This window comes from Cydia fagiglandana, chromosome 10, assembly GCF_963556715.1.
Source record: "Cydia fagiglandana chromosome 10, ilCydFagi1.1, whole genome shotgun sequence".
NCBI classification, from domain to species: Eukaryota; Metazoa; Arthropoda; class Insecta; order Lepidoptera; family Tortricidae; genus Cydia; species Cydia fagiglandana.
Window position 1 is genome coordinate 20,558,560 of NC_085941.1, and position 12,354 is coordinate 20,570,913.

At 41.5% G+C, this 12,354-nt stretch overlaps 1 protein-coding gene across 1 annotated transcript in view; it reads left to right on the plus strand.

The window, feature by feature from the left end:
• Positions 1 to 681: 681 nt before the first annotated feature.
• The window catches only part of LOC134668034 (uncharacterized), a 62,406-nt gene continuing 50,733 nt past the window's right edge, over positions 682 to 12,354 (plus strand). The window contains exons 1-2 of the mRNA XM_063525478.1: positions 682 to 1,558; positions 3,639 to 3,742. Of these exons, the coding sequence (XP_063381548.1) occupies positions 727 to 1,558; positions 3,639 to 3,742 (936 nt within the window). The 5' untranslated portion in view covers positions 682 to 726. The remainder of the gene's footprint in view (positions 1,559 to 3,638; positions 3,743 to 12,354) is intronic.

Here is a 12,354-nt window from a genome sequence, read left to right on the forward strand (position 1 = left end):
GTCGCACCGTCAGTACAAAATAAGAATATTATAAATGTTATACTGAAACGTTTCAACTGAACCTCAGGTTTAAGAATCTTTATTTCTCAAGCAGATATAACAAAACTTCGCTTGAATGAGAAATTAATAAATTATACATGCATTATTAACATATTGTTACTATATTTAAAAGATTTAAAAGATTGGCAACGTGCATGCGACACCTCTGGAGTTGCGGGCGCCAATAAAGTACGGCAGCCGATTACTAAAGGGGGGTTGCAAGCTGGCGTGTTATTATTATAATAATACCTAATATAAAGGAATAAATAACATTCTATTCTTATATTAATAAAGTCTCGCAAATATGACACTTACGCTTTTTTTTAAAGATGTTCAATGATGCTGAGTTACGCATTTCTATTGGTAGACTATTGTAGAGCTTCGGTCCTTCCCGAGAAGAACCTTAATCAACTTATTTAATATTAATTTCCCGATACTGAATGAAGATGTCTTCGCAATATTTTATGTTTCCCACCGGACGCCGAGATAAATTAGGCTTGATTACCGCAAGTTTCAGCTCACTCGAGTAATCTTTTGATTTACAACGGAAGCACGGGAAAGTTCAAATTGATGCCTTAGTTTGCATACCGACTTTTTTAGATTGAAAAATGAGGACAATATTTTTTTTTGTTTCAGATTAAACAAGGAGAATCAACATAATCTACCCGGACTATGTAAGAAGACAAAATGCTGCACAGAACTTCCTCTTCTTCACGGCGCCGCCGCGCGTCCCGAAGCGCAGCGACGTCTCCACAAGCTAGATCCCCTAGATCATCAACTCAGCCCTCAAGAAGGGCGTCACTAGCGACCACAGAGACTGACGATGAGCTAGACACCCCACCTCCACCGAGAAGCCCTCGAGCCAGCTTAGCTCCAGACGCTGCGGAAACCTACCATAGAAGCCCCAGACATTCTTTAGTCCCCGACGCTGCCAGATCTCCAAGGGGCTCAATAGTACCAGAATCAGCACTCCAACCGAGGAACAGCCTAGCGCCAACCAGAAATAACCTCGGCGTCGACATCCCTTATGGATCCAGACTAAGTTTAAATCCTCAAGATTTCAACAGAAGTCCGCGAAACAGTTTAACTCCAGACATGAGCGCGAGGAGCCCTCGTCGAAGCCTCGTGCCAGAAGCAACTGGCTGGAATCAGCCAAGGAATTCACTAGTGCCTGATGTTGGAAGAAGTCCACGGCATTCCGTCGCGAGCATACAAATAGATCCAGCGAGGAGTCAGAAAGAACTGGGTCCCAGTCCAAGAACGAGTCCTAGAGGGAGTATAGCTGAAGTTAAAGAGAAAGAGGATAGACCAAATAGGACACATAGAGGTTCCTTAGTGCCAGATCCTCAGAGGAGTCCAAGGGGAAGTATTGCGGCTTCAGAGAGGAGTGCTAGGGGGAGTCTGGTGACTGGAGAGCTGGAAGCAGCCAGGGTCAGTCCGAGAGGCAGCCTGACGTTGACGTTCCAAGAGCCGTTGGTGTCAAGGGAGAGAAGGGCGAGCGAGGATAGCCAAGCAGCTGGTAAGTGCATTATCTTTAGAACCTTAGGAAGCGACGAACATTATTATCATATCATCAGAAAGACGGATACCTACAGGTCTCCCTCCACACATTCATAAAATAAAGAGACATTTTTGGAGAGATGACGCTCTAAATTACCTACAAGACGAGTTACCTTGGCATATTCGGATTTTTTTAGAATATCCTCATGATGTTTTCCTTCAGTAATAAGCTACTTTTATATCAGACTCATTAGTACATACCTACCGGAGTTTAGAAGCCATATGCCTACCGTTCAGCTACCAATTCTTGCAGGAACCTTGCTGACATAATATTACTTTCCTTTAAACTTTTCCATCTTGTTTTTCCTCCTCCCAGAAAAATGTAGGAACAAAACTGTAAACACAGTGTGACCGTTACTTACTTATATAATTCTGCCCCATTACGTACGAAAGTTGTAACAGCCATTGTCAGTTTGAATTTGGAATCTATTACTCGATAATACGGTGTAAAATGTAGTCTTTTACAATGCAGTTACGTCTGTTATGAGTGCTAGGCAGTCGAGTTTCACGGAAACAATCAAACTAATAACAAGTTTGAACTAGTTTTAATACCGCCCCGTATTGGCTTCTGAAAATTATAAATACACTCGGCGCGATTCGGGAAATGATTTATAGATGCACTAGATATATTATGAAACAGTAAAAATTAGTGACGTTCCACGGCAAAAGGTTCCTTATGGCGGCTGGCGCTTACGCTATTATTAACGCCACTACGCAATATTCAGCCGGGGCAATAGTACCTTTTGCCGTGGAACGTCACATATTTTTACTATTTCATATCTAGTGAATCTCTGATTCATTTCCCGAATCGCGCCGTATTACAACTTGAAGTTATTGTGAAATTTATTTATCAACTATTGATTTAGTTACTGTAATAAGTTTACATAACATTTACAGAAATAAAGGTACAAAAGCGAACTTATCCCTATAAGGTCAGATTTACACGTGTTTTCTGTGCCCTAAAAAACAGTGTAAAGCTTAGTACTTAAAAGTAATTAAGGCACTTTCACATGTAAAGTGCGTTTGACGCGCGATCATCCTGCGTTTTATTTTCGTGGAGCTTAAACGTTGAGTTTGCATTGTTTTCTTGATGCGGTTATCCCGGTTATGCGTTTGTATGCGAGTATAAGGACAGTAGGATTCAGACGTGTTCTGAGAACGCAGGTAGGCTGCAGCAAGAGAAAGTCTTCAACAAAGCGCTTCGGGCTCGCTCGGTCAATAATTTCATTTAAAGAATCTCAGCATGATGAATTTCGTAAGTGGTACCTGTTGCTATCTCTATCGCACGCGCCTAATTATATTGATGTCCCTCTCGACCACCGGCATCCTGGGCAATTACGTGCCTGCTATAGGGATAGTAACAGCAGGCGAGTCAATGTACAAAATTCCTTGTGCCAAGCGTCCTTTCTTTAGGAAACATCCCTATAATAATGCGCACTAAACGCACGCGGTGAACGCCTCTCATGTGAAAGATCCCTAAAATGACCTACGGCGCTGAAAATGCCTCGAACCCTGTTAAGGGCTGTATTGAACGTCGACAGAATCCCTTCCGGGTATCACGTACGGTCCTCGCATGCTATCCCATTGTTAGCCTTTTGCCCTAATTATTGATTTATTTGCCTATTGAATGGTGACGTGGGTCCGGACCTGGCTGGTTGAAATGGTGAAAATTGTATTTGAATAACTAGTAAATTAAGATTACTTTTGACAAAGAGTCTATTTTTGTATTGCCAGACTGAAAAGTGGTGCCGATGTCTTTACCTCTAACAGCACCTGTAATACGTGGGCCATACTGAAAATTTCTGGATTCTGATATATGAGACGACTTATTTTTTCTAAGTTAGTCCAGGAATTTTCAGTATGCCCTAAGTATATTACTTATCCCCCTTACAATTTTCATGCATTCACTGTCGGAGAAGTCACACCTTAAGAAACCATACTAAAGATTCTGGTCTATAAGTAGATAGTTTTAAAATCCATTATCGGGTTATAGTTTTACAAGTCGATAAAAGTTTTTAACACAGTGTTAATGTATGCAGGGTCGCGAGGCCGCAGCGTGTCACCCTACAGGGCTTCGGTGGCGGGCCGCCAGGGCGGAGTCTCCGAGTCGGGCTCTAGGAGGGCCTCCAGCTCGGTCAGTCAGGTAAGACACCTTAGCACGTACAATATTCTTATTATCTATAGTTCGTTTTTTTTAGCATTAGAAAGAACTCCACAGCAGTAAGCGTACAGTTTTTATCAGGCTCTTTAATTGTTAATAATTATTGAATTATCTAATGTAGCACGATCATGATTACCGCTAAAAGTGCCGGATTTGGAACAACAAGCTTACTTCTGCGAAGTTCTTTCTAATGCTAAAAAAAACGAACTATAATGCCGGCTACACTCGTCGTGAGACCCCGTGACAGGCCGAGATTAGATAGTAAGGATATTAATTATCAGTATGACCGATACATTCATTTATCGCAAAGACTAGGAATCCTCTAAACCGAGTTTAGAGCAATTATTTCATGCAACCGATGATGCCAAAAATGCGGGGGTGCGCGGGACGAGGTGAGCGAAGTCCCGTGCCGTGATTGGTCCGTTTCCGTTCAAAGACACGGACGTCACACAAAGACACTTTCGACTCGAACATGGAGTAAAATTACCGTATGCGTGGCAGAGGGGGTAGCGCGACTACTTAGTCTGGATGATGTTTTGTCTGTGGTTTATCGGAATAGCTAGGCTAAGGGCTGAAAAATCAGTTTTTATTAAAGCAAAATGAGAAATGGTGCGAGTAATAAAATATAAATATCAAATCAATAACATAATATTCTAAAAATTCGAATACCATTTAGGTGTTAGCCAACTAGTCAGAAAGTTACACAAACTACTTATAACAAGATGTATGTCGCCTCAGGACGCTGATGTTGTTCCTACTTCTAACACCCGAGTCGAACATACATATACAAAATATGTACAAATACAAATATCTTTTCACCACACCAGCTCGGAAAGGCTTACTTTGCACTTCAAAAACTGATAGCAAAGTTGCATTTTATCCACATGTGAGGCAAAGTAAACAAATGCAAACTTTGAATTGTTTTCTTATGTTTGCTGGTAGAATTGACTTTTATATTATGACTTTGGATGATAAATATTTAATAACATCCATTTGGATTTGATTTTGTTTGATAATTTACATTAATATTTGCTTTGGGTTGGTGTGGTGAAAAATTTTGTGTTTTACTCGGGGGCAAATTTTGTTTAACCCTCGTGCTTTGAAACCCTCGCAACGCTCAAGATTCCATTTTCGAACCACTCGCTACGCTCGTGGTTCAATTTTGGAATCTTTCGCTTGCTCGGGTATAAATATTAGCACGAGCGGTTAAACAACAACTTTGCCCCCTTGTAAAACAAATAACTATTATTCAGTAATAAAGGGCACATATTCTAACATACCTTACCTTTTAGTTAGCCACTAAGTGCAAATAAAATAACGACGTAGTTATATCACAACACACAACACAATACAAGTAGTGGTAGTAGTTATACAATATAAGTACTTAGTGGTCTAATTTTCTATGGACGAAATATATGTGGGTACAGTCGCTATCAGATTCGGAGCGGCCAAGGTGCTCAAAAATATCTGACACACACTAACGCCTTGAAAATAGAGGCATGTTCAGATATTTGTGAGCACCTTGGTCGCTCCGATATATCTGATGGCGACTGTACCTATAGGGTCGGCATCAGAGTTCAGGCACAGAATAAATAATAGTATTACTATCGTACAGAAAGCAAACATCCTACAAAACCGAACTTTGACAGCGGTTCAGGGTCGGATCTTGCTATCCCTTTGTAATATATGGCACTATCCCTTTCGGCTATTTACGGTTGTCAAAATTCAAGTGATTATCTTATCTGTGGTCGTGCACGCAAAAGAAAATCTCAGGAGTTTCGCATCCCTGGTTCAGGTAAATTGTCAATATAAGGTCTACCTTATCGAGAAATTCCATCGAGAAATTTAGATAGATCGGCTTGACTCCTCTCTCGCTCTGCGTTTTCTATCACTTTATTACGAAGTGTGCTCCGAGCGAATTTATTTTATAGAGAAATTGTTCGCATTAATCCCTGCCGCTTCTTTCTGCCATCGGTCTATGCGACAATATTTCCATCTTAACCACTCAGACGGTAGGCAGTCTCAACTTTCCATTTCACCAGATACTTCCTGCCTCGCTCAACTAAAATGTGGAATTAACTCTCACCCGCAGTTTTCCAGACCAATACGACCTTCCAATCTTCATGAAAAGAGCGTACTTCCATTTTAAAACACAAATCGTAGCCAACTTGCATCCCCTCTAGTGTTGCAGTTGTCCATGGGCACCGGTAATTACTTACCATCAGACAATTCATATGCTCGTTTACCTCTTTTAATATAGTAAAAACTTAGCATATTTTGAAGGAGAGCATATAAAGATAGATGGAAAAAGTTTTTGCATAAACTTAGTCACCGTTGGCCAAATGTAGTGGTGTGGTCGACTCACATAGTCTATGAGAATACGTGACCAAAATGTTATTTCACAGATTCAGCTGTCACTTTCATACCCACCTGACATGACAAGGACCGTTGATAAACTTCCCACCTCAAATCTCGCCCAACTCTGAAACTACGTTGTTGCGGCTTTTAGTTTCGGAGTTCCGTTTTTGGTAATATTGTGATAAAATAGTTATTTGGTTCAATTATTGTTTTCTTGTCACTGGTTGCCATGGCTATCAATCAATCTTAAAATTACACAAACATGTTTTTATTTTTATGGTAGTTATAAGCCCTTTACACATTTGGCTATTAACTCAATCCGGCCCACTTGCACCATCCAGGGTTAGCCACTAACTCGGAGTTAACCGTACTGGTAACTGGGTGGCTAACCCTGGAGGGCGCACGTGGCCCTAACCAAGTTGGAAGAGTGATTCAACATTTCTTGTGCTATTATAATCTCTTTATTTATTTCAACTCTTAGGTGATTTATAATATGAATATAAAAGTAAAATATAAAAACACTAAAAAAACAATAAAAAATACATACAAACACATTTAAAAAAACCTAACCTAGGGTGCCGCCAGCAGCGGGGCTAGGTCCAAGCTACCGGTACGTGATCAGAGCCGTAGAGAGAGGAACCGACGGACTATTTATCCGCGCCGTGTCCATTGCAAGATTCTGCATAATAAGAATAATTATTATCTGGCTAACAAGCAAAATAACAAAAAGGAATTACACACCCATTCTTTCTTTCGACGACCGGTCTGGCCTAGTGGGTAGTGACTCTGCCTGCGAAGCCGATGGTCCTGGGTTCGAATCCCAGTAAGGGCATTTATTTGTATGATGATACAGATATTTGTTCCTGAGTCATGGGTGTTTTCTATGTATTTAAGTATTTGTATATTATATATATCGTTGTCTGAGTACCCACAACACAAGCCTTCTTGAGCTTACTGTGGGACTTAGTCAATCTGTGTAAGAATCTCCTATAATAATAATATAAAAAAAAATTCTCGTTTCCTTTCTCATTTTGGTAGGTAAGTTTTATTTTACCAAATTGAATGACACAATAACATTTTAACAAAGATAATTAAATAAAACAGTTGACAATGTGCTGAACAATCTCCAAACGACAAAAGCAAGACGTACACGCGTATTCGGGAAACGAGATAATCACAAGATCTAGAAACGATATAGAGATCAACTAGATTTACATTAGATATCGACTAGATGTGACTTGGATATCTAAGTCATAACTTGTCGAAATCGTTCAAGAGGACCTCCAGAATTGCGGAAACGTCAAATTTGACATATCTATCTTACAAATATCTTTAAATTATCCATATCGTAACTTGTTGAGGTCTAGTAGATATCTAATACATTTTCAGAATCGAGCCGTTAGTAGCTCTATTATATATATTGTACTCGCATCTCGTAGAAGGTGACATTGCAAAATCGTAGGGACAGGGGTGATGAATAGCTTTCGCGACCACACAATGGGATATGAAGTCCGACGACAAATTTCATAAGGTTCGTGAGTAGTGTGTTTATGCCGCTCCGAGATCAGAACTTTTCCGCCAGAGGGCGACAGTATGTATGCGTAAGGTAGTGACAATTTAGTTCACCCTACTCCCCGCTAGATGGCGCCACTGTCTATGCGCAACGTTAGTTCCAAAGGTCTCCGCTAGATGGCGCCACTGGTTAGTTCACTCTACTCCCCGCTAGAGGCGCCACTGTCTATGCGCAACGTTAGTTCCGAAAATATCCGCCAGCCCCGCCGGAGGGCGACAGTATGTATGCGCCGCTGGTTAGTTCACTCTACTCCCCGCTAGAGGCGCCACTGTGTATGCGCAACGTTAGTTCCTAAAATTTCCGCCAGCCCCGCTGGAGGGCGACAGTATGTATGCGCAAGGTTAGTTCTAAAAATCCCCCGCCAGAGGGCGACAGTATGTATGCGCAACGTTAGTTCCAAAAATCCCCACCAGCCCTGCCTGGGGGCGACAGTATGTATGCGCAAGGTTAGTTCCAAAAATCCCCACCAGCCCTGCGTGGGGGCGACAGTATGTATGCGCAACGTTAGTTCCAAAAATATCCACCAGCCCTGCCTGGGGGCGACAGTATGTATGCGCAACGTTAGTTCCAAAAATCCCCACCAGCCCTGCGTGGGGGCGACAGTATGTATGCGCAACGTTAGTTCCTAAAATCCCCACCAGCCCTGCCAGGGGGCGACAGTATGTATGCGTAACGTTAGTTCCAAAAATATCCGCCAGCCCTGCCTGGGGGCGACAGTATGTATGCGCAACGTTAGTTCTAAAATTCTCCCGCCAGAGGGCGACAGTATGTATGCGCAACGTTAGTTCCAAAAATCCCCACCAGCCCTGCCTGAGGGCGACAGTATGTATGCGCAACGTTAGTTCTAAAATTCTCCTGCCAGAGGGCGACAGTATGTATGCGCAACGTTAGTTTCAAAACCATCCGCTATGAAATGAATAGATGTCTCCACTTTGTATGTGAGTTGTTGAATCGCTTAAATGAATAGATATCCCTAGTGGCGCCTTCGTCGGTGGACACCGCTAGTTAGTTCCAAAAATCCCCGCCAGGCCCGCCAGAGGGCGACAGTATGTATGCGCAACGTTAGTTCCAAAAATCCCCGCTAGCCCCGCCTGAGGGCGACAGTATGTATGCGCAACGTTAGTTCTAAACTTTCCCCGCCAGAGGGCGACTGTATGTATGCGCAACGTTAGTTCTAAAACCATCCGCTATGATATGTATAGATGAGCAGCCGTCTGAGTATTTCTAAAAAAGTCCGCAGAGTCAGAGGGGTTCATGGTAAGTTAATTAATCTTGGTCAAGCAAATCTAGTCAGTAGAAAAAGGCGGCAAATTTGAAAAATCGTGGGCTACCAACACTACGTTTGAATGGTTCGAAAATCGTGTGTCATTTATATCTTATCTGTGGAACTGTTTTGTTTACATTTCATCGCTGTTCGATGTACATTCCTGCCTTTTGTTCGTTTCCTAGGGTTACCATACTTTAGTTTGCTTTACATTGCTTCTGACATATCCGGCTTGACAGACTATCGATTCGCTTAACAATATAGATGTCGCTAGTGGCGCCTCGTCAGTGGACACCGCTAGTTAGTTCCAAAAACATCCGCTATGAAATTGCAAAAAGGCCCATCATGTTTGTTTTAAAATATGAGACATATATCGGCGTTTTTTGTTAATACCACGTCAGTGGCAAACAAGCAGACGACCCCGCCTGGCAGTAAGCAGTCACCGTAGCCTATGAACGCCTGCGAATTCTATAGTTTACACGGATGCACTTTTATTTGCGGTTGGTTTTGTCGCTTGTGCTTATCAAATGTATGGAGTTTGTAGTTTACCAACCGTAAAGGGGTTTTTCTTTTATTATACCACATTGGTGGCAAATAAGCATACAGTCCGTCTGATGGTAAGTTGTTACCGTAGCCTTTGGACGCCTGCAACTCCAGGGTGGATACAAGCGCGCTGCCGACTGCCCAAAGATTCAATAACTTTGTTTTAAAATATGAGGCTTATATCGGCGTTTTTTTTAATACCACGTCAGTGGCAAACAAGCAGACGACCTCGCCTGACAGTAAGCAGTCACCGTAGCCCATGGACGCCTGCGAATTCTATTGTTACCACGGATGCATTTTATTTGCGGTTGGTTTTGTCGCTTGTGCTTATCAAATGTATGGAGTTTGTAGTTTACCAACCGTAAAGGGGTTTTTCTTTTATTATACCACATTGGTGGCAAATAAGCATACAGTCCGTCTGATGGTAAGTTGTTACCGTAGCCTTTGGACGCCTGCAACTCCAGGGTGGATACAACCGCGCTGCCGACTGCCCAAAGATTCAATAACTTTGTTTTAAAATATGAGGCTTATATCGGCGTTTTTTTTAATACCACGTCAGTGGCAAACAAGCAGACGACCTCGCCTGACAGTAAGCAGTCACCGTAGCCCATGGACGCCTGCGAATTCTATTGTTACCACGGATGCATTTTATTTGCGGTTGGTTTTGTCGCTTGTGCTTATCAAATGTATGGAGTTTGTAGTTTACCGACCGCAAAAAGATCCAGATTTTTTTTTTTATATACTACGTCGGTGGCAAACAAGCATCCGGCTCACCTGATGGTAAGCAGCCACCGTAGTCTTTGGACGCTTGCAAGTTCAGACTTTTGAAACCTATACATCATCATCATCATCATTATTATCATTAGACCCTCAGGAAAACCTCGACCTCCCCTGCTCATGTAGTATTTGGGTTGGTTTTGTCCCTTTTGGTTATCGAATGTATGGAGTTTGTATTTTGCTGACTGCAAAAAGGCCCAGATTTTTTTTTATAATACGTCGGTGGCAAACAAGCATCCGGCTCACCTGATGGTAAGCAGTCAACGTAGCCTATGGAGGCCTGCAACTTTAGAATTGTTACATGCGCGTTGCCGACTGCAAAAAGGTTCAATAAGTTTTTTTCTTTTTTTATATACCACGTCGGTGGCAAACAAGCACACGGCCCGTCTGGTAGTGAGCAGTCACCGTAGCCTATGGACGCCTGCAATTTCGAGATGTTACATGCGCGTTGCCGATCGTTGAGATGTAGACCGTGACGTTCGAAAACAAAAAGTCGTATGTGACTGTAAACTTCCATTCACCGTAGAATTTTACAGATAGAGAGAGTTTGATGTATTTGTATTGTATTTGTATAAGCAAATATCAGCCGTCATGAATTAAGTATTGTAACCTTAGTCAGATAATGAAGCTTATTTGAAAGATTATTAACTCTAAGTACTAGAAATAAAGTAGATTTTACTAATGCTGTAATTCTGTAATGCGACATGGTCATGAAACTCATGCGATGTTGGGGGTATACTCTTCAATCTTTTCAATCGGAATGGTCAGAGGTCAGAGTTCAGAGGTCAGAAAGTCCGTGAGGGACAGAACATACGCAAAGTGAAGAAATTGAAAACACGTTTTAATATACCTGACAACATATCAAGCATAACCTACGTAACTTGGTCGGGTTATTTGTTACCTAACATAAACCATACTAAATTCACTGTGGGGAATTAAAAAAAAATGTGAGTGTGTGACAAGGACAAACAATAATAACGCTTTCTCTGCTACTCCTACTGAAAGATTACATAAGACTATCTCGTTTGGTCATTTCCCCCTCCCAGTCCCTCCCCCCACCAGTTCCAATTATAATATCATAAATGAGATCACAATACCTGCAACCTGTAACTGACGCATACGCTTTCTAAAATTAATTAAAAAATCAGAAAATAACAATGGAGTACGTCATTGAACTCGTTGCGAGGCTGTGGTTTAGTAACAAGGGGTTAGGGTACAATTATAAATGTGGAGATAGCGACGAAACAAATATTGCATTCATCTCATCAATCGAGGCGCTGGCACCTGACGTGGACATTTACAAGTGGGAGGCGGCCCGGATCGATCTCAAGAAGCTGATCAAAGAACTTCTGGAGGAGAGGAGCATCCTTCAGTTACACTCGGGATACCATGCGGAGGGGCTTTTGCTGGAGGTGCTAAGAAAACACAACATTAGATCATTCCTCTCCGTGCCTCTTAAACAGAAAACTTTAATCTGGAAAGACGCGGGGGTGTGGTTCGTAGAGGTGACCAACCCGAAAATCATCAAGAGAACTTATGTGTTTTTTGACTTCGAATAAGTGTACGTCTGTGTATGTCTGAAATAAAAAAATGTTTAAAAGTGAATGACTATTTATTTATTTACCAATCATTTAGGTATTTTATAATGTTCCCAATGCGAGTACAAAAAAAATGCAAAAGCTGGTTTTTCAAAATTCGTTGTTAAGGGGCTCCTTGGCGCTAATGACATTCGATCTGAATCCTTTAGTTTTCTAATGTTTTTAAAGTGAGAACTTCTTTAGCGGCGTTGGGCACTTTCTGAGACAGCGATCACGTGATCGTAACGTTTAGATGGCCACTCAAATAGATGGCAATTAAATCAATAAAGAAAAACTCAATGACATTACATGAAAAAGGTTCTAATCTTGTACGGGTTGAAATACGAGGATCTCACAGTTACATTCAAACTTTATATCACTCAAATATAATTCAATAAAGCTACATCTTGATGAAATCGCTAATAAAAGTGAACTCTAGTAATGGTGAATAAAACTCAAAATATCATGATCAAATATATTTAGATGCGAGATCTGCAAGGTA